At 37.5% G+C, this 27,500-nt stretch overlaps 1 protein-coding gene across 1 annotated transcript in view; it reads left to right on the top strand.

Moving 5' to 3' along the window:
- LOC115229658 overlaps positions 1–27,500 on the top strand; it is a 54,203-nt gene that overhangs the window by 13,619 nt on the left and 13,084 nt on the right. Inside the window, exons 2-6 of the mRNA XM_029799979.2 lie at positions 1,575–1,854; positions 7,457–7,575; positions 17,742–17,812; positions 19,017–19,171; positions 22,900–22,995. Coding sequence (XP_029655839.2) covers positions 1,575–1,854; positions 7,457–7,575; positions 17,742–17,812; positions 19,017–19,171; positions 22,900–22,995 — 721 coding nt within the window. The remainder of the gene's footprint in view (positions 1–1,574; positions 1,855–7,456; positions 7,576–17,741; positions 17,813–19,016; positions 19,172–22,899; positions 22,996–27,500) is intronic.

Genomic DNA, 27,500 nt, shown 5'->3' with positions numbered 1-27,500 from the left:
TCCCCACCACAGATCCTGCCTTCTTCCTCCCCACCACAGATCCTGCCTTCTTCCTCCCCACCACAGATCCTGCCTTCTTCCTCCCCACCACAGATCCTGCCTTCTTCCTCCCCACCACAGATCCTGCCTTCTTCCTCCCCACCACAGATCCTGCCTTCTTCCTCCCCACCACAGATCCTGCCTTCTTCCTCCCCACCACAGATCCTGCCTTCTTCCTCCCCACCACAGATCCTGCCTTCTTCTCCCCCCACAGATCCTGCCTTCTCTTCCTCCCCACCACAGATCTGCCTTCTTCCTCCCCACCACAGATCTTGCCTTCTTCCGCCCCACCACAGATCCTGCCTTCTCTTCCTCCCCACCACAGATCCTGCTTCTTCCTCCCCACCACAGATCCTGCCTTCTTCCTCCCCAACACAGATCCTGCCTTCTTCCTCCCCACCACAGATCCTGCCTTCTTCCTCCCCACCACAGATCCTGCCTTCTCTCCTCCCCACCACAGATCCTGCCTTCTTCCTCCCCACCACAGATCCTGCCTTATTCCTCCCCACCACAGATCCTGCCTTCTTCCTCCCCACCACAGATCTTGCCTTCTTCCTCCCCACCACAGATCCTGCCTTCTTCTTCCCCACCATAGATCCTGCCTTCTTCTCCTCCCCACCACAGATCCTGCCTTCTTCTCCTCCCCACCACAGATCCTGCCTTCTTCCTCCCCACCACAGATCCTGCCTTCTTCCTCCCCACCACAGTTCCTGCCTTCTTCCTCCCCACCACAAATCCTGCCTTCTTCCTCCCCACCACAGATCCTGCCTTCTTCCTCCCCACCTCAGATCCTGCCTTCTTCCTCCCCACCACAGATCCTGCCTTCTTCGTCCCCCCTCCAACAGATATCCAGTTTGTACAGGATCAGATTGAACTGGAATCTCAACAATAACAATATTTCAATGCCAAGTTGGCTTTGCCACCCGATTTAACGTTACTTAGTCTTTTAGTGCCTTTCGCTTGAAAGGTAGACCTACCACGATGTTCAACTGGATCACGCCCTAGTTTTCCTTCACGGCCACATTTTCCAGAAGTTAGGCCAACCGCCAGACACACGAAGCTAAAGACGTCCTTTACTGACTAAATGATAAACAAACTTATTCTTTTACTTTTTTCAGTCATTTGTCTACAGCCATGCTGGAGCATCTCATTTAGTAGAACAAATCGACCCTAAGATTTATTCTTTGTAAGCCTGGTACTTATTGTATTGGTGTCTGTAGCTAAACAGCTACGTTATGGAGACGTAAACACACCAACATCGGTGTCGAGGGATGGTGGGGCGACACACACTCACAAACACCAAACGTACACACACACATACATATATATATATACGATGGGCTTCTTTCAGTTTCCGTCTACCAAATCCGCTCACAAGGCTTTAATCGGCCCGAGGCTATAGTAGAAGACACTTGCCCAAGGTGCCACGCAGTGGGATTGAACTCGGAACCATGTGGTTGGGAAGCGAGCTTCTTACCACACAGCTACTCCTGCGTCTGTATTTGATTATATGTTTCCTTTATATCTTTTTGTAGGAAGACGAAATAAATTTTGGAGATACTGCAAGAAGGGGCACACTTTTCAGAACGTTTCGACCCAAAATAACCCCATTTTGGCCGTTTTTATTTCATGACCCAACTGTCAGCTGGATTGGAGAAGATGATATCAGCCTGCGTGAAAGTTTGGAGTTCGAACCTCAGAAGCAGAAATGGTCAAAGAAATGGCGATTGGTCCTTGTCGGCATTATTCTGCTTCTCTTGGCTCTTGCTGCAGGATTAATCACAACCATTATTCTTTTAACAAAATCCGATACAGGTGAGTAAGACGCAAAATGTGTGAGCATGTCTCCACAGCAATGTGTATAAACAATTCGACATCTGTACTTGTACATGTGTGCATATATCTACACACACACACACACATACACACACACACACGTATGTGCGCGCGTGTATACATACATACATACATGTACATAAACATACATACACATTCATATACACACCTATATATATATATACATATATATATATATATATATATATATATATATATATATATATATATATATATATATATATATATATTTTAATTGAACAATGTAAAGATTACATCAGTTTTAAAATGTAGAGCAATCTTCAGCTGCATATAAATATATAAATTCTATATTTATATGCAGCTGAAGATTGCTCTACATTTTAAAAATGATGTAATACTTGCATTGTTTAATTAAATGCCTAGCCTGCTGACAATTCAGCCAGCTCGCCACCTTAAGCATAATATCAAATGAAGCACATGTAAGGAAGAAGGATTTAACTGTTGGATGAATAAATTACAAGAAGGCTTACAACTGTAGCCACAAAGCTGGCTCTTGGAGTATCTGAGAACGCTCGGAGTCAATCGGAAGATAAACAACCTTTTGGAGAAAGGACAGAGGGTGTGGGCAGAACTGACATGTGCAAGTGAATCGCAGGGCAATGTGAAAATATGCAGGGACATTTGCCAAGGAGATACCCTTCATCATTGCGCTAATCTCTCTAACAAGTATATTGAGAATATCCAGGCCTGCCTATGAGTTCACCATATTCAACATAGGAATAAATCACCGACTTTATATGGATGAGACCGACCTGGAGTCTCTGATCCAAATAGAGAGAGTATTCAATAAGGACATTGGAATGCAGTTTGGAGTAGGTAAGTGCGCAGCGCTAATAATGAGGAAAAGCCGGAAGATAAAGTCGAATGGCATAAAATTACAAGACATCATTAGATCGTTGTGAAGTAATGAGGGATATAAATTCTTTGGAGTGCTACGAGACGATAAGATATTGGAAAGAGAAATGAGAGAGAAAATCACTAGGGTGTACAAGAGGAGAATTAGGAAGGTTCTCGAAACAATATTAAACGGAAGGAACATTGTTAAAGCCTTAAATACGTGGACTATGCCGGTATTGAGATATTCTGCTGCTTTCCTGAAATGGACAAAGACCGGGCTGCAGAACTTTGGATAGAAGAACTTGAGAGCTGCAGACAATACGCAACGCATTCCATCCTAAATTCAAAAGCGACCGACTACGAAGAAAGGAAGGTAAAAGAGGATTACTAAACGTAGAAGATACTATTAGAGGGTCTGAAAGATAATGTGCTGCAGAGTAGAGGAAGAATGCTATCGGCAGCCAGGGATAACCAAAAAGTGATTGAAACAGTAGGAGAATTCAAAGAGTAAAAGAAGAAGAGCAGAACAAAGAAATAGAAAGAAATTAAAGTACGTGATCAATTCATGCAAGGAAACGAGAATCTCGAGGAAGTAAAGATCACTGGGTCTGGTTGACTTGAAAAGTGAGAAACCGAGACGCAAATTATAATCGCTCGGGAAGATGCCATTAGGGCAAATCTGATAAAGGGAAAGGACGATAAAAGTCAATCAGACAGGTAAATGTAGAATGTGCAGAAAAGGAGACGAAAGTATCGATCACCTTTTGAGTGAGTGCAGCATACTCATGCACAAGGAGTATAAGGAGTATAGATATAACTCTGTAGGCAAAAGAGCGCATTGGGATGTTAGGCGAGTTTCAAAGCAAGAGGAGAGTTGTATGAAGCAGAGGCTGTGATAGAAAATGAGAATTACAAGATCTTGTGGGACATCGTTATAAAAACCGACCATGGTATTGAGGCAGGAAGACCAGACACGTTTATAGAGCACAAAATAAAGAAAACAATGCTAAGACGATAGGTTTTGTTATTTCCTGTGATAACAGATTCGATAACAATTGAAAAAGAATGAGAAATATCAGAATCTAGGCAGAGAAGTGAGGAGTCTGTGGAGGACCAAGGCAACAATTCTTCCAGTAGTAATTAGTGAACTTGGCACAACACCCAAAAATGCTACCTAAAAGACTGGGAGAGATTGGAATTGAAACTCGCGTTGTCGACTTGCAGAAAATTACCATTCTATATTTTGCAAGAATTCTAAGAAAGATTCTTGAGATTTGAGGAAACTTGTTGTCACAAAACGTCAAGATAAAATACCTCCAAACTAAATTAGAATGCACTAGCCTAATAATAATAACTAGCGGCACCCGTGAATATTCTCGGAATTAATGGTAAACCTTTTGGGTTATTCCTGAAAACTTTATCCAAAAATCCTGAAAGCGTAACCTGTCTTGTGTCTGTATCGAAAGATAGTCACTCATCAGCTATTCATTGAAAAGTGAAGGAAATTGGAATATAATGATTACTTAATGCACTTTATATACTTTATGCACAATGTTATAGACTTTATACACAGCACTCATAAAATAAATATTCACACTTATTTTCCCATTTCTCTACTTTTCCCATGAGCAAAAAGAAAATCCTGTACATATGACACAACCTTTAGTTAAATTGCAAATATCTGCCATGTAAATAAGCGTGAAAATTTCACAGAATTGGACTTATGCGCATGCGTTATGTGACAGGTGATATAAAAAAACTTAGTTCAATTAAAATAAAAACAAATTTTCATTATCAACGCACCACTACCACCATCACCACCTCCCTCCCCCTCTCTCTTTCATTCCTCTCCCTCTACCTTTCACCATCAGAACATTACTCCTCACCTAAAATTATATTTCTCTCTTTCTTTATATTACTACCTTCAACTAACTTTTTTAACCACGTAATAACTATTACTTTCACACTACAACACTTCATGGACGCTCTTTTTCTCTCTCCCTCTTTCTGTCCGACTCTTTGCCTTATCCTCTTTCTCTCTCTCCTTTTTCTCTCTCCCTCTTTCTGTCCGACTCTTTGCCTTATCCTCTTTCTCTCTCTCCTTTTTCTCTCTCCCTCTTTCTGTCCGACTCTTTGCCTTATCCTCTTTCTCTCTCTCCTTTTTCTCTCTCCTCTTTCTGTCCGACTCTTTGCCTTATCCTCTTTCTCTCTCTCCTTTTTCTCTCTCCCTCTTTCTGTCCAACTCTTTGCCTTATCCTCTTTCTCTCTCTCCTTTTTCTCTCTCCCTCTTTCTGTCCGACTCTTTGCCTTATCCTCTTTCTCTCTCTCCTTTTTCTTTCTCATCTCTTTCCCTTCAATTAATCATATGGAAACTTTACAATAACATTCCCTCTGCCTCACGTCTCCTTTTCTCTCGCCCTCTTTTCTTGGCGTCGTCTTGGCGGAAAAAAGTTGTATAAGCATCTGGAAAGTAACCATTTGCGAACAAGTGCAACTAAAGAGCAGTTGTTAGAAATTTTAGACTCAGATTGACGGGATTGAGGTAGCATGGTTGGACTACAGATAAGCATTGGATAAGTTTAACAATGATCATGTTTGGAGTGGCAGAAGGTGTGGAGAAAAGGCCAAGGAAAATATAAAACATTGAATTGACCGAAGGAAAACAAAAACTTGGAAAAATGAACATCAGACTTGTTATATGCCAAGGAGATCGCTTATCTCCATTACTATTTGTAGTGGCCATGACACAGCTCAGTTTGATACGATGGGACGTTAAAATAGCTTGGGACTTGGGAAAAGCATATGGTCAGATAAACAATCTCCATTTTAAGGCTTTACGCAATAAATGAGAAGCAGTTTGAAAGTCTTGGACATATTGTTCACGTTTTCTGAAATGATGGAATTTAGGAATGGAGTGTTCGCTATATTGATAAGAAAATGGAAAAGATTTGAAGGAAGTCAGGCAATTGAAATGCCAAATGTGAAAACAATGAAAGCGGTTTAGAAAGGACAGTGGTATAAGCATTGGGGGATACTGGAAGCAGATGAAATAAAACATGAAAAGATGAAACAAATTACAAATAGGGGAGTATACAAGACGAAGGAAATATATTACAGTGAGGGTAAAATTTAAAAAGATGTTATTGAAGAGATAAATTCAAGATCTGGGGCTGGAATTGTGGATTGAACAAAAAGCGACTTACAGAAAGTTGGTAAGAAAAAAACTAGAAAACTGTTGGCAATGTATGGAACCCACCACCCGGAAGCTGATATGTACCTGTTGTACTTGGAGAGAGATCAGGGTGGACGAGGTTTAATTTCTGTAGAAGAGTTTGTGCAGATGGAACGAAGCAGCCTGCTAGATTATTTATAGAACAGTAAAGCGAAGTTACTAAAGCAATGAATAAAGAACAAGTGACCAAATGTGGAACAGGAGAAAAGGACAAGAATGAAATACAAAGAGAGCATGTCAGACAGATCGAAGAGAACCCTTTGCATGGTCAGTTTTTGAAAGCCACTGAGGGCGTATGTGGAACACAAACCTGGGCTTGGTTAAAAAAGGGCAATTAAAAAAAGAAACAGAGAGCCTTGTTATAGCAGCTCGAGATGAACCGTTAAAAACTCGGGAAAATATGTGTATGGAGAGAAGGAATCGGGAAAATGTAGAGTGTGTGGAATTTGGGCTGAAACAATGGAACACATTGCTGCAGAATGTCGCTAGTTAGCCCGAGGAGAATATAAGAAATGAAGGCATGGCCAAGTTGTAAAAGTTTTACACTGGAAGCTTTGTCAGAAATGGTGAATTGAAGTTGGAAGTACTTGGACGATCATCGGCTTGAAAGAGTGTTTGAGCCGGAAAAATGCCAGATTTTGTGGGATTTTCCAATTCAAACGCATAAGATAGAACATAACAAGCCAGATATAACACAAATTTGCTTAACGATTGATCCATCATGTCCATTTGGTTTAAGGAATGTGAAGAAAGAAAGTAAAAAGTTAAAAACATACAATCCCTTAAAATTTGTGATAGCGAGGATTTAGGACAAGAAATCTGTAAGGGATTTAGAGCCCGAAATCTAATAAGAATCTGCAAGAATTGGTGCATTAGGGAAATGGTTAAAAGAGATTGGAATGGAATGTCCTGTAGAGTTTCTACTGAATGTTTGCCTGTTAAGAATAGTAAAGATCATCAGATGTGTTTTGAGCCGTTGGAAGGTTTATTGAAATCATGAGCAGATGTAAGGTTACAGGTAGTAACTCGCTGCCCACATTAATTCTACCGGAAATAAGATCATTCTTGAATTAAATAATAATAATAATAATAATAATAATAATAATAATAATAATAATAATAATAATAATAATAATAATAATAATAATAAGAAGAAGAAGAAGAAGAAGAAGAAGAAGAAGAAGAAGAAGAGGCAGAAGAAGAAGAAGAAGAATGGTTTCTAATTTTGTTAAAAGGTCAGTAGTGTTTGCATGGAGGGGTTTAGTCGATATCCTTGGCTTCAGTACTTGACTGGTAATTTATCGACTTCGAGAGGACGAAAGGCAATGTTAACTTCTGACAGCAGCTTTTGAAGTCAGAGCGCAAAAAGCCGGAAACTTACTACTGCTGCTGCTGCTGCTACTACTACTACTACTACTACTACTACTACTACTACTACTACTACTGAATTTCTTGTTTTCTGTATTATAGTTGATCCAGTGAAAAGGACGATGAATGTGGACCTGTACTTCAACGAAACTTACAAGAAGGAATATGCAGATCCGGAAAACAAACTAACGATAGAAAAACGACGGGAAATTACTGAAAAGGTAGGTATATTATTATTATTATTATTATTATTATTATTATTATTATTATTATTATTATTATTATTACTATTTCTTCTTTCAACTCTGTTTCCATTTCTTGCTGAGTGTCTATCTGACACCTAGGGCAGAGAAACGCACTGTATATAGTGGTAGGCTATTAAATAAACACACTAAATTGTCCATTTACAAAGTCATGTGATAGAGAAAAAGGGGAAGAAAGACAGAGAGAAAAAATAAGAAATAAAAATGTAGAAAAAGGAAATAAAGGAGGGAACGGGAAAAAACATTCCCAGCGACGATGCGCTTCTCAATACGTGTAACGTAGCAGTTAAGACAATCTTTTGCACTTCCTGCATGAAGGGTAAACCAAGGATCATTCTTAAATAATCTTCAGTTCCTTTTTTGATCATTCCAAGTGCTCCTAGAATCACTGGTATTGTAACCATCTTGAGATACCACATATTTTCAATTTCGATTAGTAAATCTTTATATTATTATTATTATTATTATAGCTGACCATTAGTAAGGAAAGACACACAAAAAAAAAAGAAAGAAGAAAGCAAAAGTTGTGGGAGTGGACTCCTCAGACGCCATAGTGTTCTATCAGAAGCTACCGTCATTAAACTTACCGGATGTATTCCCGAAACATGATCAACTGAGGCTACGTATACCATCCAACCATCTCGTTTGGGTTCTGCCTCTACGTCTCCTGCTGATTCTGTCTTGCGATTCTTTTCTGCGACTTTCTAATCACTTGCCTGTAGTACTGGAGCTGTGATCAGCCAATGTTTGATCTGGAAAGATTCCCTGATCTGCGATCCCCTAACCCTGTTGAGTAATGTTATTCCAGAGATCCTTCAGAAGAACCCCATGTCGTCCAATTTAAATTCACGATCATATTTTTTCAATCATTACCCAACGTGCATGACTACAAATTAGGAGAGGCACCGAAAGCGAACTGAAGATAGCAGGTTTGGCATTTTAACCAAACTCTCCTCTTCAGAGAATCGAATGCTGGAACTGGCGCATTATTGTGCCAGCACCTGAAATTCTAGCATCCAATTTAGCCCCCAGCTTTCCATCACACGCAAGTACGATCCGGAGATCATATTTAAATTTCTCCGCTTGTCTCAGTGATGTGCCGCTAACGTACAGAGCGCACTGGGAAGAATTTCTTGAGAGGACCGACGTCTCAGTCTTTGCAACACGTATTCTCATTCCTCGCCTTGCAGCAATCGGCAGCGAACCCTTTCTGTGCATGCTAGAGTTCATATGCCAAGCCAAGTAGCACGATGTCGTCCGCAAATATCAGCCGACCTATCCTACCTCCATCAATTGTGATGCCACTTTCACAACGGCTGTGCATGTCAACCCAGTTCATAAACATTATTAAAAGAAGCGGGGATAATACACCCTCTAGCGAAGCCTAACAAACGCGTTGAAAGGTTTCCATTTAACACCATATACTCGAACAGAAATATCTGGGCATTCGTATAAGGACTTCACAGCATTAATCCCCAAATCCTGCAAAACCCACCACAGTATGTCCCCTGTTATGTAGTCATATACCTTTACGAGGTGTACAAAACAAGCGTACACCTCTTGGCAATACTGCCAAGATTTCTTGAAGACCTGTCGTAAAATGTATTTCTGTTTGGTTGTGTTGCGCCCAGGAGGGGCTACACAGTTCTTCAGCTAGCTTAGTTCGCTAATTATAATTAGGATAATTATCCTAGACCTCTTTCCCAGATATCTAGTGTAGACTTTTCAAGGAGACTTAACAATGAGATACTTCTATTTTTAAAGAGTTCTCAACCGTTTCCTTTTTGAGAAATTGGGATTATCAGTCCCCATTGCCATTACCTTTGTGTGTTTCTAGAGGATCCAGCTACTCTCGCACATTCCCTTATCTCCCTTTGATTTCACTCTTTCGTAGCGTAACACCTATCTACGTACTTCCTCCGAAACTGCAAACGCCGAACGAAATGGTTTAAGATCATCTCTATTAATTATGGAGGGAAATAAGAAACAAAACCAAAAATATAAAATAGTTTCAATACACCCTTTCCTTTAAATACTTCCATTGTTGAATGTCAAGATTGAAGTTAATCATAAAAACAAAACAATCCATAAAGATTATATAAAAAGAAGGTGGCGTGCATTTGGTTACCACTTTGAGGTATGGATTGAAACACTGAAATGTATCGGCTACATTTACGTTTAAGAATTTATTCCCGTTATTTATGGACTCAAAGAAACATATTTGGACATCGTATTATTCATCATTCCATAATGTGTAGGGGAAAAACAAAATAGTCAGTAACAAAAGTATTTGAAGAATGGTCGTATTTGATAAGGAACATATGAAATTATTGATGATAATTTCCATAGTTAAAATGGACGATAGCAAATCAATGGGATCTTTATCCTCCTTATTCTTGTAAATCACTTTTAACCCTTTTGATACCAATACGTATGAGATCATCCTTGGTTCTATTATAAAATTTTCAAGTTTAATCTAAATAAGAAATTTCTATCAAAATCATATGTTAATTTATGTTCCAAACTTCAATGCGATTTTGAATTTTGGCTCAAGGCTAGCAAAATTGGAGAGAGAGAGAGAGAGAGAGAGAGAGAGAGAGAGAGAGAGAGAGAGAGGGAGAGGAAGAGAGAGACAGGGAGAGAGAGAGAGAATTTGAAAGCCCCAACTTGATGATGGCAGTTACTTAAAGACAATCTTCAAAATTGATTGAAACAAAAGACGAATCTCAACAGAAATGGTGTAACAAAAGGATTGAGTGAAATCAAAGGGAGATAAGGGAATGTGCGAGAATACATTTAAGGAAATCTTTTTAAATATCCTTCTCAAATGAATTTATTTTAAACTGTAAATAAATCTTTCAAGAACGCTTTATTCTTTTAAATATATTGTTTTGAATTTTGATCTTTTGGGATTGTGGGTTTGGTATTTAAACAATAATGGATTCTAATCTTTAATCATGATATTCACGACTCAAACTCTTACGTGTATATGTATGCATATATATATATATATATATATATATATATATTATATATATATATATATATACTAGCTTAAGGTGACCCGCTCTACGCCGGATAAGAGTGTGGTTGTTATTTTCTGTTGCATCCTTTCGGCACGTAAAAAGCACCATCCGAACGTGGCACCCACTACAATCACGGAGTGGTTGGCGTTAGGAAGGGCATCCAGCTGTAGAAACACTGCCAGATCAGACTGGAGCCTGGTGCAGCCTCCTGGCTTCCCAGACCCCGGTCAAACCGTCCAACCCGTGCTAGCACAGAAAACGGACGTTAAACGATGATGAAGATGATGATGATGATTCTCCCTCTTTGTTTCTCTCTCCTTTCTCTTTCCCTTTCCCACTTTCTTACTCTTCCTTTCTCTCGGACTCTCCCTCGCTTTCTCTTACTCTCTATCTTTCTCTATCTATCTCTCTCCCATTTATAAACAACAAAAGATCTTGAGTAAGTTGAGAAAGAAAGTAGTTTGAAAGATCAATCATAAATATCAGGCAGTGACAACGGAAAGGTCTGCTTCAAGGCAGACAGCAAAACACTATCATTTAAAAGGGACAGACGAACTTGCGAGCTGAATAAAAATTAAAAAATATTGGAAACCAAAGTTTGAAAGGATAGAATCTGAGGATAGTAGAGTCACCATGGCTGGCATTTCTTAACGACGGACAGTAACATAGTAAAATTTTGAACTTGATGTAAAAGAAAATTCCTAAACACCAAGCTTTGAAGTGATTCTTTCTCACGACAGTAGACTCACCAATGCAAGCATTCAAAACTTCTTCATCATGGACGGCAACACATTGAAGATTTAAAGGCTGGCGCAAATTTTTTAGCTTCATGTAACAGAGAATTCCTAAACACCCGCTCCTGTAAATTTTAATCCCCTTCCAGCCCCATTTAGACCACTTTTCACATTTTGGTTAATATAACCCGATTTCATTCGGGTCTACTCGGGTCACATTTTATAAGATGAGGAATTTTGTCCTAGAGGTCACGCCTTTCATTTGAGGAAAAAAATAGTTGCCATGCAAACTCGCCAGCACTTTTAACATAGATGTGCATATTTTCAGCTCAACCGACCACATAATGCACACATTATATATATATTATATATATATATACGCATTATATATATATACATATATGTGTGTGTGTACGCATTATATATACAAATGTATACAAATTATATATATATATATATATATATATATATATATGTATATATATATAAATTAAATTAGAGATTAGGCAAATCAAACAGTGAAAAACATAAACGGAAACATAAAAATAAAAATATAATATACAAAATATATAAAATATAAAATTAAAAAATTTAAATTATTTAAATTTAAAATCAAAATTATTAATTTATATCTATTATTTAAAAAAAAATATATATATAACTATCAAAAAGTATTAAAAAGTTTAATATACATATTTATATATAGAACACACACACACACACACACACACCACACACACACACACACACACACACACATATATATATATATAAATTAACCCAATAAATATCCGATTCATAATATTTGTTCTCATGATTGTGTGGTGGTTGCGGCGATGATAATTCTGTCTATGAATACAGACAGACGTAGAGAGAGAGAGAGAGAGAGAGAGAGAAAGAGAGAGAGTGTGTGAAAGCGCTGTCGAAGGCGGTGAGGGGGAGATATAGAACGCTGTTTGACGACGTTATAAAGAGAAAGTGAAGGGCAGTTAGACGCTGTTAAACGACGTTATATATAGAAAGTGATGGGAAGGGAGGAAATAGAGTGAGTGACGGAGGAAGACAGATACATTAAAGAATGAGAGTAGACTTGTCAAAGTGCGTTTTTGGTCCTAGCAACGACACCTTTTAAGATAGGGATTTCTAACGTAGCCCACTGGCATCCTCACCTCATTTTACATGTCCCTGTAAATTTTGGTGTCAATCCGACGGGATCTAGAGGCCTTTAACCCGTTCTCAATGCCAAAAGCAGACAAACAAAATTTTCGCATTTCAGATTTATAATATAGAGACTAGCTTAACGTGACCCGCTCTACGCGCGGGTGAGGGTGTGGTTGTTACTTTCTGTTTCTTATCGCCACATTCTCCCTCTTTGTTTCTCTCTCCTTTCTCTCTCACTTTCCCACTCTCTTACTCTTCCTCTCTCTCGGATTCTCCCTTTCTTTCTCTTACTTGTGCACGTAAAATTACAAAAATAATTCAAAATTACTTAAAATTTTGTGAAATTTGATACTTTTTTTCTGGTATAGTTTGACGGTTTAAATGAAAGCTAAAGTTTTGGCCGTCGACACGATGCCATTTTTACCCATTTCAACCAAAATAATGCAAACAGAAAAAAATAAAATCTAAAAATAGAGCAACAATGTACAGAGTAATTTCCCTTTGTTTTAATGGTCATTTTTCATGGCATTTTTTCGATGACCAGATAACTGAAGAGATGCCGGCGTGGGTTTCCGCTCCGACATCCGAAACTCGGAGTTTTATCATGGCTACCGAATAATTGTCACATATTATAATTACACACACATACACACACACACACACACATATTAGACATGAGCGTCTAATTTACCTTGTTATGTGTGTGTTTAGAAAATCATAACACACACAATATATATATATATATATATATATATATATATAATGCATATTTGCATACGAAAGGATTCCGTATAGTTTTCCTCTACCCGTATACTAAAGAACCTGTATACTAAATTCCACTGACAAGGTTCAGCGTTGTTTGATGAACCTCGGAGCCACATTGTTGCGAACTGAATTTATTAATTACACAGCTATGTTTGCTCAGATCTCATATTATTTATAGGAATATTGAGTCGGCTGTTCTACTCTACTGAAATTTGTGGGGAGGGGGCCCAGTCAATTAGATCGACCCCAGTACGCAACTGGTATTTAATTTATTGACCCTGAAAGGATGGAAAGCAAAGTCGACCTTCGCGGAATTTGAACTCTGAACGTAAAGACAGACGAAATACCTATTTCTTTACTACCTACAAGGGGCTAAATACAGAGAGGACAAACAAGGACAGACAAACGGATTAAGTCGATTATATCGACCCCAGTGCGTAAATGGTACTTATTTAATCGACCCCGAAAGGATGAAAGGCAAAGTCGACTTCGGCGGAATTTGAATTCAGAATGTAGCGGCAGACGAAATACCGCAAAGCATTTCGCCTGGCGCGCTAACAACTCTGCTAGCTCGCCGCCTTTATAGTGGTGACATATTTCGTGACTAAGAAGTGGAGAGCTATAAGTAGATACAATTAGGTGGTAACAAAGACCAAATAGATAAGACTGGGTTAACATATCTAACCTAATAACAATGCGTTAAGAAGCTAGCTGTGAATAATAAGGTGGTGTCATGGTTTAATAGGTAACTCAATGTAAACAGATTTAATGCAGCGAACAACAAATGTAAGAGTGAAATGACTAAAAATAATTAGGTGGAGAGAAAATGAAAGAGTCAATATTAGTAAAGGAATGTATGGGAGATAAATCTGAATATGTTTCGGTTCTATAATGACCTCCTTATACCCATATATATATATATATTATTATATAAATATTAAATATTAGGGAATAAATCCAAATTTACAGGGAAAAAAATCAGATTTAGGATTAAATCCAATTTTATAGTAAAATATTATAAAATATTATTAGAGACAAAACCACTATTTTGCAAAACAAACAAGGAAAGACTTAATCAATACATAAAATTTTAATAAATAGTCAAAAAAACCGCCACTACAATCGTTTCTTGTCTTGATCGACAATCTTCAGGTGGACTTCCAATCTAAAAAATCAATATTTTAAAATATAAAATAATAATTTTAAAATAATTAAAGTATGAATGAAAAAATATAAGTATATAATCCATATATAACCTATATATAATCCATATATAATCAATATATAAACAATATATAAACTAAAAAAACCTATCAACAATTAAATATAAAATATAAAATATAAAATATAAAATATAAAATATAAAACAAAACAAAAAAAATAATAATAATATAATAATAAACTATATATACACCCATACACATATACCTAATTATATATAACCATATCTAACTACATACACTAAATCACACACCTATATATATATCCCTATACATACACATAAAAACGTCTAGGCAACTATAAATAAATAAAATAGCTAAATACTTCAACACAATACTTATTCATACTCCCACACACACACATACAACCCACATTCACGCTCTAGAAAATGGACATCACTCAAAACTATGAACGGAGAAATGGAATAAATATATATATAATATAATTCGAGACAAAACCACTATTTTAAAACCAAACAAGAAAAGACTTGTCTCGAATTATATTATATAATATTTTACTATAAAATTGGATCTAACCCTAAATCTGATTTTTCCCTGTAATTTTGGATTCATTCCCTAATATTTATTATTATTATTATATATATATATATATATATATATATATCAGTAATAATAAAGGGTAAAATTAATTAATTAACTAGTAATTAATAATTCAAACAAGTAGTATTCGGCATGTTAAAAGGACCATTTTTTCGGTAAACTTAATATTTTATAATTATGAGTATAATTATAATTAGGGTTCTGCAAAAATTTTGCTTTACTACATATACCGAACTTTAGCAGCCAAAGAACCATAGCTATTTCTTCTACTATAAGAAGAAACTTGTCCGAACTCTGAAAGGATTAAAAGCAAAGTCAGCCTCAGTAGATCTCGGAACCTAAAGTGCAAGAAGAAATGCTGCTAAGTATTTTGTTCGGCGCAGACACAAAAAGCTGCTTGAGAACCTGTGTACAGTGATTGGTATGCTTCGTTGACTTTGGTTTTAACCTTGATGCACAAGCTTCTTTTGCTCTTGTTGGTTTATCGGGGACAATGATGCACCATGAATTACGAAGAATTTACGGCTCCGCTTTTGCAGATTCACAATACACAATAATGCCAAGCAGTAAGTACGGAGTTTGTACTTCATATAGAACACATGAGTACCGAACAAATGTTAACAGTAAATCCCAAAATATTGAAAATTTCAGCATAATTTTGAAATTCTGGGCTACAAAATCCTGCAGTGCACAATATACATATACTATATACTATATAATATACATACATACGCATATGTGTGTTTATATATATATATATATATATATATATATATATATATATATATGTATGTGTGTGTGTGGTGTGTGTGTGTGTGTGTGTGTTTGTGGTTTAACAAGGTTACCTTTGGTTTCATGTTGAGAGTAACCTCAACAATTTTCAAGCCTGCCACATGGGACGTCTTCGTCTTGGAAAGGAACACCAACGTCTCATGTGACAAACTTAACAATTGTTGAGGTTACTCTCGGCGTGAAACCAATGGTAGCCGTGTTAACTCACAAATACAGAATATTTATCAACCAAAGTAGTGTTCAGAACTCATCCTCAATGTTCGTTATTAATGTAATATACCTCTTCTATAAAATAGACCTGTTTGTGTGTGTGTGTGTGTGTGTGTGTGTGTGTGTGTGTGTGTGTGTATTCGCTTTTCACGCGAAAACAGCTGCGCGAATTGCTTCCATAGTTGAGATACATGAACAATTTGACCTCGGATACTTAATAGGCTCTTCAGTTTACTTCTGTTTTTATTAAAAATGAATAATATTGCTTCATATATATGATTCTCTTCTTTAAAAACGTTTCTCAATGTCAGCTTCCGGTATTGACGTAGCAACGGCAAAATGTTTCGTTTTCATTTATGAAATCTCACACTCTTTATTTTAATGTTTTCATTTCAAGTTTTAATTCTCGTTATTTGTAAAGAACTAATATAAATTACTTGAAGAAATATTTACTAAGTTCACAGATTTCGCTTGAACCCGCACACATCGTCAATTTCCGTACAAAGTCTTCAGCTCTTCGTATTTGTAGTCAGTCACACACGAACACGTGTGTTTTTGTATGTTCGTTTGAATACATGTATGTATGTATATGTGTGCGCATGTACGTGTGTGAAACAGAGATAGAGAGAGAGAGAGAGAGAGAGAGAGAGAGAGAGATGTTTAAGTGGCACTCACTCTCTCACAAACAGACGTCCATTCCATCTGCTGTTCGGCATTGTATGTGTGTGTGTATTTGTGTGTGTGTGTGTGTGTGTGTGTGTGTGTATGTGTGTGTGTGTGTGTGTAGCTGCGTGCGGCCTTCCACAATCGCCACTTATTTCAATTACTCTTGTGAAGATATTCACGTAACTCATTTTTTTTTTTCATTTAATACCCATTTTAATTTTGAAAAAAGTTTCTGAGAACAATGTTCTCACCATCTGCCAGAGGAGACGAGGTAGATGTAAATGGTCAGTATTCTACAGGGAAGCAGAATCGAGTAAAGGTAGCCAGAGTCAACATTGAATTTTGCAACTCTGTTAACTCTATTAAGTATGTTTGCAAATATATAAAGAAAGGTTTAGGTGCTGCAACATACACTGTTATGCAGAAACGCAGCCAGCAGATAGACAACAAAGACGAAGATGCACAATATGACAGAGGAAGACACATCAATACCAATCAGGCTTTTTGGCACATCTTCAATTTTCCCATTCTAACGTTCAGAAGAATTGCTTCAGGTTATTTTTGAACAATCTCTTCTCCTCGAACTGCTTCTGTTCACAAATCTTCTGATCTTCTGGGGGTTTTTTTTTTTGCCATGATCCTCTGTCGTAACTGCTCTATTACTGCAGCAAACCCGTTCTTCCGTATTTTATATATTTATCCTCTATTTCTTCTCGGTCGGTCTTTTTCCCATTTTTTCCAGTTTTTCCAGATGTGTTTTGTTTCTCTTTTTTTTCCCTGACAAAAATTATTGCATTGTTTTACATCATTTTATTCTCCCCGGAGTAATATTAATGTTTTCTTCGAAACATGTCAGAAGTATAAAGATTTGAATAACACCTGCGTTTGACTCCATTTCTTTATATATATATATGTATGTATGTAAGTATGTATGTATGTATGTATATATGTATGTATCTATATATGTTATTTACGTTTATACATTCTAGATTGACAACGCAATAAAGAAAAACTCCGTACTAAATCTACTTTACACGGGTAGTTCGGTCACTGAGCTTCGGTAAGTATTTTTCATGATTATTAGTTGTTTTGTAAGGCTTGAAATTTATGCTCTCACCCTCCATGCGCGCGCGTACGCACACACGCCCTTGTGGTAAAATTTGAAATAATCATCATCACCATTATTATTATTATTATTATTATTATTACTATTATTATTATCATCATTATTATTATTATTATTATTATTATTATTATTATTATATTATTATTATTATTATTATTATTATTATTCATGATGCTTAAACTAGGATAAGAAAACCCGTACATGATGAATATTTGACAAGAAAAACAGACGCCCTGAATGAAAGGAAGAAAAGAGTTTTCTAAATCAAAGCCTCCATACCAGAAACTACCAAAGACACATAATAAAGTAAATGTAAAACTAAAATATATGGGAGTCGGAAAGAAGCATTTAATTCCATCGCCTTTGACTCTCCAGTCTAAATCAAGAGGAAATACATCCGCATGCATAAAAGAATCTGAGTTTACTTACACTGGAATTAAGGAAACGTCCTACAAAAGTCCTAGAAATTGACAAATCAAACATAGTCTGGGATAGAGTACTTCATACAAGAAGATCAAGATTAATCAATCAGATATTGTTAACAAGTGCCGCAAGAAAGGAAGTGCCTCCTTATCGTATCGCCCTTTTGATCATATAATTCTAAAGGAAATGGAGAAAGTATCCAGGTATTTAGATCTGGAAATAGGGAATAACCAAAATTTCGGGACAGAAAACAAGAACAATAATACAAATGCCTGGGGCATGATTAAAAAAACAACACAGATCCATGTGTAAACTAAATTTCGGTCCTTGCACATATTCATTCCAATAAAGAAAATATTATTACTTCATCCATATTGCATATAACAACTGTATCTATTTATCTCAGGTCAGTATTATAATTAGACAAGTCGAATTAAGCTCCTTTCACTTCTGCCTCTACAAATGGGGTACACGTCTGGGGGTAGCTCGATGGTCTTTGGCAGGAGAGTGTCATCAGAGAGTGTCCATGCATATTCAAGCAATCGCATTTTTATGTGTCCATCCAGAGCCTCACATTTCTGTGTTGCAATGCGGACTAAGAGCAAAACCGGTTTAAGTTACCACCTGAAAAAAATATGAGTTAAAAACAAAAGTAACAATTTTATAAAACAATTTTCATAGCAAATACAATTTAATTTCCTTTTTATTTCCACAGAAAAGGCAGTATTTTAGCGAAGATGCAGTTAGAATTTGAAAGTAAGATACAGGAGATCAGAGAAATCCAAAAAGTAGCAAGTGCTGACGTTGTTAGTCAAAGCCTGAAAAAGATTCCGACATTATTGGTGGAGAAGTCCTGTATACTTTGGGAAGGTAAGTTGAACGACATGTTGAAAAAACATTCAAGCAAACCAAAACACAAACCATATCAAACTAAAAATTATGAGTTTATTTTTGATCTAGAGATGAATTACAGAGCTTTTCCAGAGTTTTCTATGAAAATAATTACACCTAAAATAATATACGCACAGCCACACACAACAAATACATTCAGACGTGTATAAACCTAAAATATGTTTTTATTGGCCTAAACCAGAAGATGTGGCCATAACTGGTGTACCGCAACTTGTGTGATTGCTACTTTAAGAGTACTTCGAACTTAGTTCAAGAGAAGCAGTGACAGGGACAAATTCTTTGCGTTTCTTGTCGCGATGTGGGCTGAGTTGGTACTTCTGATTAAAATTTGTCTAAACAGCCTTTATCTACACCTCGTAGATCTATGGGGGATTTCCGTAAGCTATCGAAAAGCTATGGGCCTTGAAACTTAAACGATTACAGTAGTTGGTATTTACTTTAGATGAAGACAGCAGGATCCTTAGTATTATGCAGTGGCATCCAGTTTAGGGATTGGGATAGTTTTCAGTCTCAAACTTAGGTGCTAGACACTCCAAGATCTTCTCTGTGTGTGTGAGTATGTATGTATGTAAGTATATATATATATATATATATATATATTATATATATATGTATGTATGTATGTATTCTTTTATTCTTTTATATGTTTCTGCCTTGAGACTGTGACCATGCTGGAGCACCGCCGTTACGTATATAATATATGAATAATGATCAGGAGAACAGAGATTTACACATCCAAGTTATATTATACAGCTAAAGACATCTTAAATTATTTACAATGGACGTATAGGTCTCCTCACCTTGTTTGTTCTTATCACAACGTTTCGGCTGATGTACTCTCCAGCCTTCATTAGGTGTTCTACTGGAATTTCGAACCCAACCCTTTATTTGATTAATGGGGTACACTGCTCTTATTCCTAATGTATATTGCTGATGTTATCTTTCTGATATTATTTTTCACCTCCCTGCCTGGGATTGAACTTAGAGCGCGGGCTACTAACCCTCGGATTCTAAGTACAAACCCCGGCAGGGAATTGAAAAATTATATCAACAGAAAGATAACATCAGCAACATACCGTAGGAATGAGAAAAGTGTACCCCGTTAGTCAAATAAAAGGTTGGATTCGAAATTCCACCAGAACACCCGATGAAGACTGGAGAGTACATCAGCCGAAACGCTGTGATAAGAACAAACAAGACGAGAAGACAAAGCGGTCCATTGTAAATGATGTATATAATTCCTCATCCCCAAAGTAGAAAATAGTAATCACATGTTTCTTTGTCAGGACCTACGCACGTTTCCACTGCCACCAGTGCACATGGCGAAGTGCGTATCTTGGTTTTAATTATCGGTGCAACTTCATCAGGGTCTAATTTTACTGTTGGTCAGATATCATCTGAATATAGAGTATAAGCTCAACCGAAATTATTCTCTTGTATGGTATTAGCGTTGCTAAAAAATAGTGCTACATCTCTTGAACGTTTTACCGTTGCCAGTAAGGCAATTTTTGCTACCTACTCTCTTAAATTAGGTCAATACTCGCAAAGGTATTTAAGGTTTCTAATTCCTAAAAACATATACATATAAATATATATATTATATAGAGGGCATTATTACACATAAATGCCACACGCTAGGAGGGACTTTCAAAGTCAAAACTACTAAAATAAAGGATTTTTCTCTTATGAGGTTTTTCACGCTAACTACTTGATAAATTCTTATGAAGATTTTATCTTATTTTTAAATTATAAATATATATATGTATGTATCCTACAATCCTACCCATACTTCCATCCCACACCCACGTCCCCATCTGCACCCCCACACCATACGCACATCCCCCCACAAAACACTGAACACACTCCAGCTCACCACACCCCACCACATCCCACACCACCACATCACATCACACCATCCTACACCTCTCCACACACACTAGCACTGACCACTTCCCAGAAACCATACCACACATCATCATCCGCACACTCACACATCATCATTCACACACACACACACACACACACACGTTACAGAGGCACACATTTATACACGCAGACATTCACACACGTCAAAGCCAGTTGCCCCTAACCACACTCTTACACAGTCTCACATAAACGCACACACGCACACCTCCATTTTGAGATCACCAATACTTTATTATCTCCCCTTCTTTCAACCACTCATGTCAAAACTTTTTTTCTAACCATTCGCCATACTTGACCACTAAATCCCCAAGTTTATTTTTATTCCCCTCTGTTTATTTTCTCTTATTACTTTTTGTTGAAGAAACATAAGAGACTTGATCACATTCCCGAGCATCAAACTAATGCACATGCTTGTAGTTCATACACCAGTCTTCGTCTTTTGTCTCTCTGTAAATTTCAACTATACATACATACATACATACATACATACATACATACATACATACATACATACATACATACATACATACATACATACATGCATGCATATATATATATATATACACACGAGGTGCATTAAAGAAGTTTTGAAACACTTTCTAACATATATAAATTTCAAACAAGTACATATAGTATAATCTATTGCAAAGTAGGGCCCCCCCACCAGGTTCGATACACCCTTTGTGGCGCTGCAGCCAATTCCTGAAGAGCCGATAGAAATCCAATGTTAAAATATCCAGGACACTTGTCACAGCCTTCCATGTTTGTACGCCTTCAAAGCGTATCTCCTGAGATCCTCCTTCAGCTTGGCGATCGTGGTAGACGTTGAGCGAAGTTTTGATGCTCATCTCTGTCAAGAATTTGGTTAGTAGGTTGGAATTGTTGACTAGTACATTGTCTTAGTGTAGTTGCCACCTAAACGAGTGGAAGAGCCCGGGCTTTGAACGATGAAGTTATTTCCTGAAAGTCTTGAAAAGCTACACAAATCACTCTTTGGTGAACGTCTCGCCAGTGAGAAGAAAATGGATGTACATGATGCCATAATTGTGGAAAAAGAGGATAATCATGAGCTTCTCGGTTCATTTAAATTGCCTGCCCTCGTGGTCCACTGGAAAATCGAAAAAGATGCTCGGTTCATACAAGTTTATCAGTAAGTATTCTGACGCCATGACATAAGATTCTGTAGCGTTTTTGCATGGTGAACTTAAAAATTACATTCATGTTCCGAAAGCACATCTGTCTCTCTGTTTGCCCGTCTGCCTGCGTGTCTGACTGTCTGTCAATCTATCTATCTATCTATCTATCTATCTATCTATCTATCTATCTATCTATCTATCTATCTATCTATCTATCTATCTATCTATCTATCTATCTATCTATCTATCTATCTATTTAACTATCTATCCATGTGTTTGCTTGTCTACGTAAATGAATGTATAACTATCTATATTTATTTATCGATCTATACACACAGGCAAACACACAAACATACATAAACACGCATACACACGCAAACACACATATAATGCGTATATATGGAAATAAAACGAACTGGAAACAGTCCCTGCTACAAAGTACGCCTACATGGTATAGGTAAGCAAGGGGATACAATGCAAAAAGTGCATAAAATATCTTCCTTAACGTAGAGCAAAGATACAGAAGGTAGAATTATTATGGAGAATAGTAAAATATAGGGGAAAAACACAAACGTAGAAACACAAAATATATCAATTAAGTTTCTGAATTTGTTCCTATTCTAGGAAAAGACAATTCAAGTAGAGAGACAAGAACAACAACTACACGACCAACGAAAGCAACTGCACTAGGAACAACAAGAGTAAAAGACACAAAAACAAGTGAACAAAACACAACAAGAGAACAAGAAAACAAGACAAACAAGCCAACACCAGGGAGAGCAACCAGAGATCAAACAGGAACAGAAGCAACAACTGAACAACCAACAACTTCAGTAACAACAGTACCAACAACAGCAAAGGTTGAAAAACCTACAACACGAAAAACCAAGGAACCAGAAACAACAAGAGTAACAACCAAAGGAACAACAACAACAGTAAATGCTAAAGAACCAATAACAACACCAAAGGCTAAAGAACCAATAACAACACCAAAGGCTAAAGAACCAATAACAACACCAAAGTCTAAAGAACCAATAACAACAGAAAAGTCTAAAGAACCAATAACAACACCAAAGTCTAAAGTACCAATAACAACACCAAAGGCTAAAGAACCAATAACAACACCAAAGTCTAAAGAACCAATAACAACACCAAAGGCTAAAGAACCAATAACAACACCAAAGGCTAAAGAACCAATAACAACACCAAAGGCTAAAGAACCAAAAACAACACCAAAGGCTAAAGAACCAAAAACAACACCAAAGGCTAAAGAACCAATAATAACACCAAAGGCTAAAGAACCAAAAACAACACCAAAGGCTAAAGAACCAATAACAACACCAAAGGCTAAAGAACCAATAACAACACCAAAGTCTAAAGAACCAATAACAACACCAAAGGCTAAAGAACCAATAACAACACCAAAGGCTAAAGAACCAATAACAACACCAAAGGCTAAAGAACCAATAACAACACCAAAGTCTAAAGAACCAATAACAACAGGAAAGGCTAAAGAACCAATAACAACACCAAAGGCTAAAGAACCAATAACAACACCAAAGGCTAAAGAACCAATAACAACACCAAAGGCTAAAGAACCAATAACAACACCAAAGGCTAAAGATCCAATAACAACACCAAAGGCTAAACAACCAATAACAACACCAAAGGCTAAACAACCAATAACAACACCAAAATCTAAAGAACCAATAACAACACCAAAGGCTAAAGAACCAATAACAACACCAAAGGCTAAAGAACCAATAACAACACCAAAGGCTAAAGAACCAATAACAACACCGAAGGCTAAAGAACCAACAACAACTGTCACAAGTAAAGAACCAACAACAACAGTTACAACTGAAGAACCAACAACAACAGTCACAACTGAAGAACAAACAACAACAGTCACAAGTGAAGAACGAACAACAACAGTTTCAACTGAAGATCCAACAACAACAGTCGCAACTGAAGAACCAACAACAACAGTCACAAGTGAAGAACCAACAACAACTGTTACAACTGAAGAACCAACAACAACAGTCGCAACTGAAGAACCAACAACAGTCACAACTGAAGAGCCAACAACAACAGTTACAACTGAAGAACCAACAACAACAGTCACAACTGAAGAACCTTCAACAACAGTCACAGCTGAAGAACCAACAACAACTGTTACGACTGAAGAACCAACAACAGTCACAACTGAAGAACCAACGGCAACAGTTACAACTGAAGAACCAACAACAACAGTCACAACTGAAGAGCCAACAACAACAGTCACAACTGAAGAACCGACAACAGCAGTCACAACTGAAGAACCAACAACAACAGTCACAACTGAAGAACCAACAACAACAGTTACAATTGAAGAATCATCAACAGCAGTCGCAACCGAAGAATCATCAACAGCAGTCACAATAGAAGAACTAAGAACAACAGCCACAACTGAAGAACCAACAACAACAGCCACAACTGAAGAACCAACAACAACAGTCACAACTGAAGAGCCAACAACAACAGTCACAACTGAAGAACCGACAACAACAGTCACAACTGAAGACCAACAACAACAGTCACAACTGAAGACCACTACATACAACTGTCACAAATGAAGAGCCAACAACAACAGTCACAACTGAAGAACCAACAACAACAGTTACAATTGAAGAATCATCAACAGCAGTCGCAACTGAAGAATCATCAACAGCAGTCACAATAGAAGAACTAAGAACAACAGCCACAACTGAAGAACCAACAACAACAGCCACAACTGAAGAACCAACAACAACAGTCACAATAGAAGAACCAACAACAGCAGCCACAACTGAAGAACCAACAACAACAGTCACAACTGAAGAGCCAAAAACAACAGTCACAACTGAAGAACCGACAACAGCAGTCACAACTGAAGAACCAATAACAACAGTCACAACTGAAGAGCCAACAACAACAGTCACAACTGAAGAACCAACAACAACAGTTACAATTGAAGAATCATCAACAGCAGTCGCAACTGAAGAATCATCAACAGCAGTCACAATAGAAGAACTAAGAACAACAGCCACAACTGAAGAACCAACAACAACAGCCACAACTGAAGAACCAACAACAACAGTCACAACTGAAGAGCCAACAACAACAGTCACAACTGAAGAACCGACAACAACAGTCACAACTGAAGAACCAACAACAACAGTCACAACTGAAGAACCAACTACAACTGTCACAAATGAAGAGCCAACAACAACAGTCACAACTGAAGAACCAACAACAACAGTTACAATTGAAGAATCATCAACAGCAGTCGCAACTGAAGAATCATCAACAGCAGTCACAATAGAAGAACTAAGAACAACAGCCACAACTGAAGAACCAACAACAACAGTCACAATAGAAGAACCAACAACAGCAGCCACAACTGAAGAACCAACAACAACAGTCACAACTGAAGAGCCAACAACAACAGTCACAACTGAAGAACCGACAACAGCAGTCACAACTGAAGAACCAACAACAACAGTCACAACTGAAGAGCCAACAACAACAGTCACAACTGAAGAACCAACAACAACAGTTACAATTGAAGAATCATCAACAGCAGTCGCAACTGAAGAATCATCAACAGCAGTCACAATAGAAGAACTAAGAACAACAGCCACAACTGAAGAACCAACAACAACAGCCACAACTGAAGAACCAACAACAACAGTCACAATAGAAGAACCAACAACAGCAGCCACAACTGAAGAACCAACAATAACTGTAACAACCGAAGAACCAACAACAACAGCTTCAACTGAGGGACCAACAACAACAGTCACAACTGAAGAACTAACAACAACAGTCACAAATGAAGAACCAACAACAGTCACAACTGAAGAACCAACGACAGTCACAGCTGAAGGACCAACAACAACAGCCACAAGTGAAGAACCAACAACAACAGTCACAACTGAAGAACCAACAACAACAGCCACAACTGAAGAACCAACAACAACAGTAACAACTGAAGAACCAACAACAACAGTAACAACTGAAGAACCAACAACAGTCACAACTGAAGAATCAACAACAGCAGCCACAACTGAAGAATCAACGACAGTCACAACTGAAGGACCAACAACAACAGCCACAAGTGAAGAACCAACAACAACAGTAACAACTGAAGGACCAACAACAACAGTAACAACTGAAGAACCAACAACAGTCACAACTGAAGAACCAACAACAGTCACAACTGAAGAACCAACAACAGTCACAACTGAAGAACTAACAACAGCAGCCACAACTGAAGAACCAACAACAACAGTCACAACTGACGGACCAACAACAACAGTCACAACTGAAGGACCAACAACAACAGTCACAGCTGAAGGACCAACAACAACAGTCACAACTGAAGAACCAACAACAACAGTCATAACTGAAGAACCAACAACGACAGTCACAACTGAAGGACGAACAACGACAGTCACAACTGAAGGACCAACAACAACAGTCACAACTGAAGAACCAACAACAACAGTCACAACTGAAGAACCAACAACAACAATTGGTCAATCAAGAACAGCAAATGTGAGACCAACAAAAGCAATAACTGAGCAACCACCGACAACAACAACAACGGAACAACCAAGCAGTAGCAGCAGCGCAGCACCAACGACAACAGTCACAACTGAAGAACCAACAACAACAGTAACAACTGAAGAACCAACAACAACAGTCACAACTGAAGAACCAACGACAACAGGTAAGTGTTTTAGTCTCTGCAACATCTTCTCTCCAAATTCTTTTTGCAACGATCAGATTCTGACATCTCTCACATCCTGACATCGATTGGTGTGTCTTGCTTGATTCAATCTCGAAGAATGTGAAACATGAACGATCGTGTCGACGTGAAATCGCCTTGGCTGGAAATACAGAATGGAATTGTTTTTCAACGTAACTATTATCGTAAATATTGAGGTTGTGACATGCATAATGATGTTGAATGAAACCCATTTCCAAAAACACAGTATTACAATTAGATACAGGTAAACACTGGTCTCTTAATACATAGACACTAATAGCTACATGAATACATCTAGTAGTCTCCATAATATCCAAGTAAGAATCATTACTGAATCGCTTATTCAGTTCACTGCAATAATAGAAGTACGAAGCTTTGCCTGCCGAAGGGGACTGAACAGGTAACTCCGTGCATTTCTTCCTAAGTATTGCTC

This window comes from Octopus sinensis, unplaced genomic scaffold, assembly GCF_006345805.1.
Source record: "Octopus sinensis unplaced genomic scaffold, ASM634580v1 Contig13452, whole genome shotgun sequence".
NCBI classification, from domain to species: Eukaryota; Metazoa; Mollusca; class Cephalopoda; order Octopoda; family Octopodidae; genus Octopus; species Octopus sinensis.
Note: the sequence above shows the minus strand (reverse complement) of the source record. Positions and strands in the feature narration are given on the sequence as shown.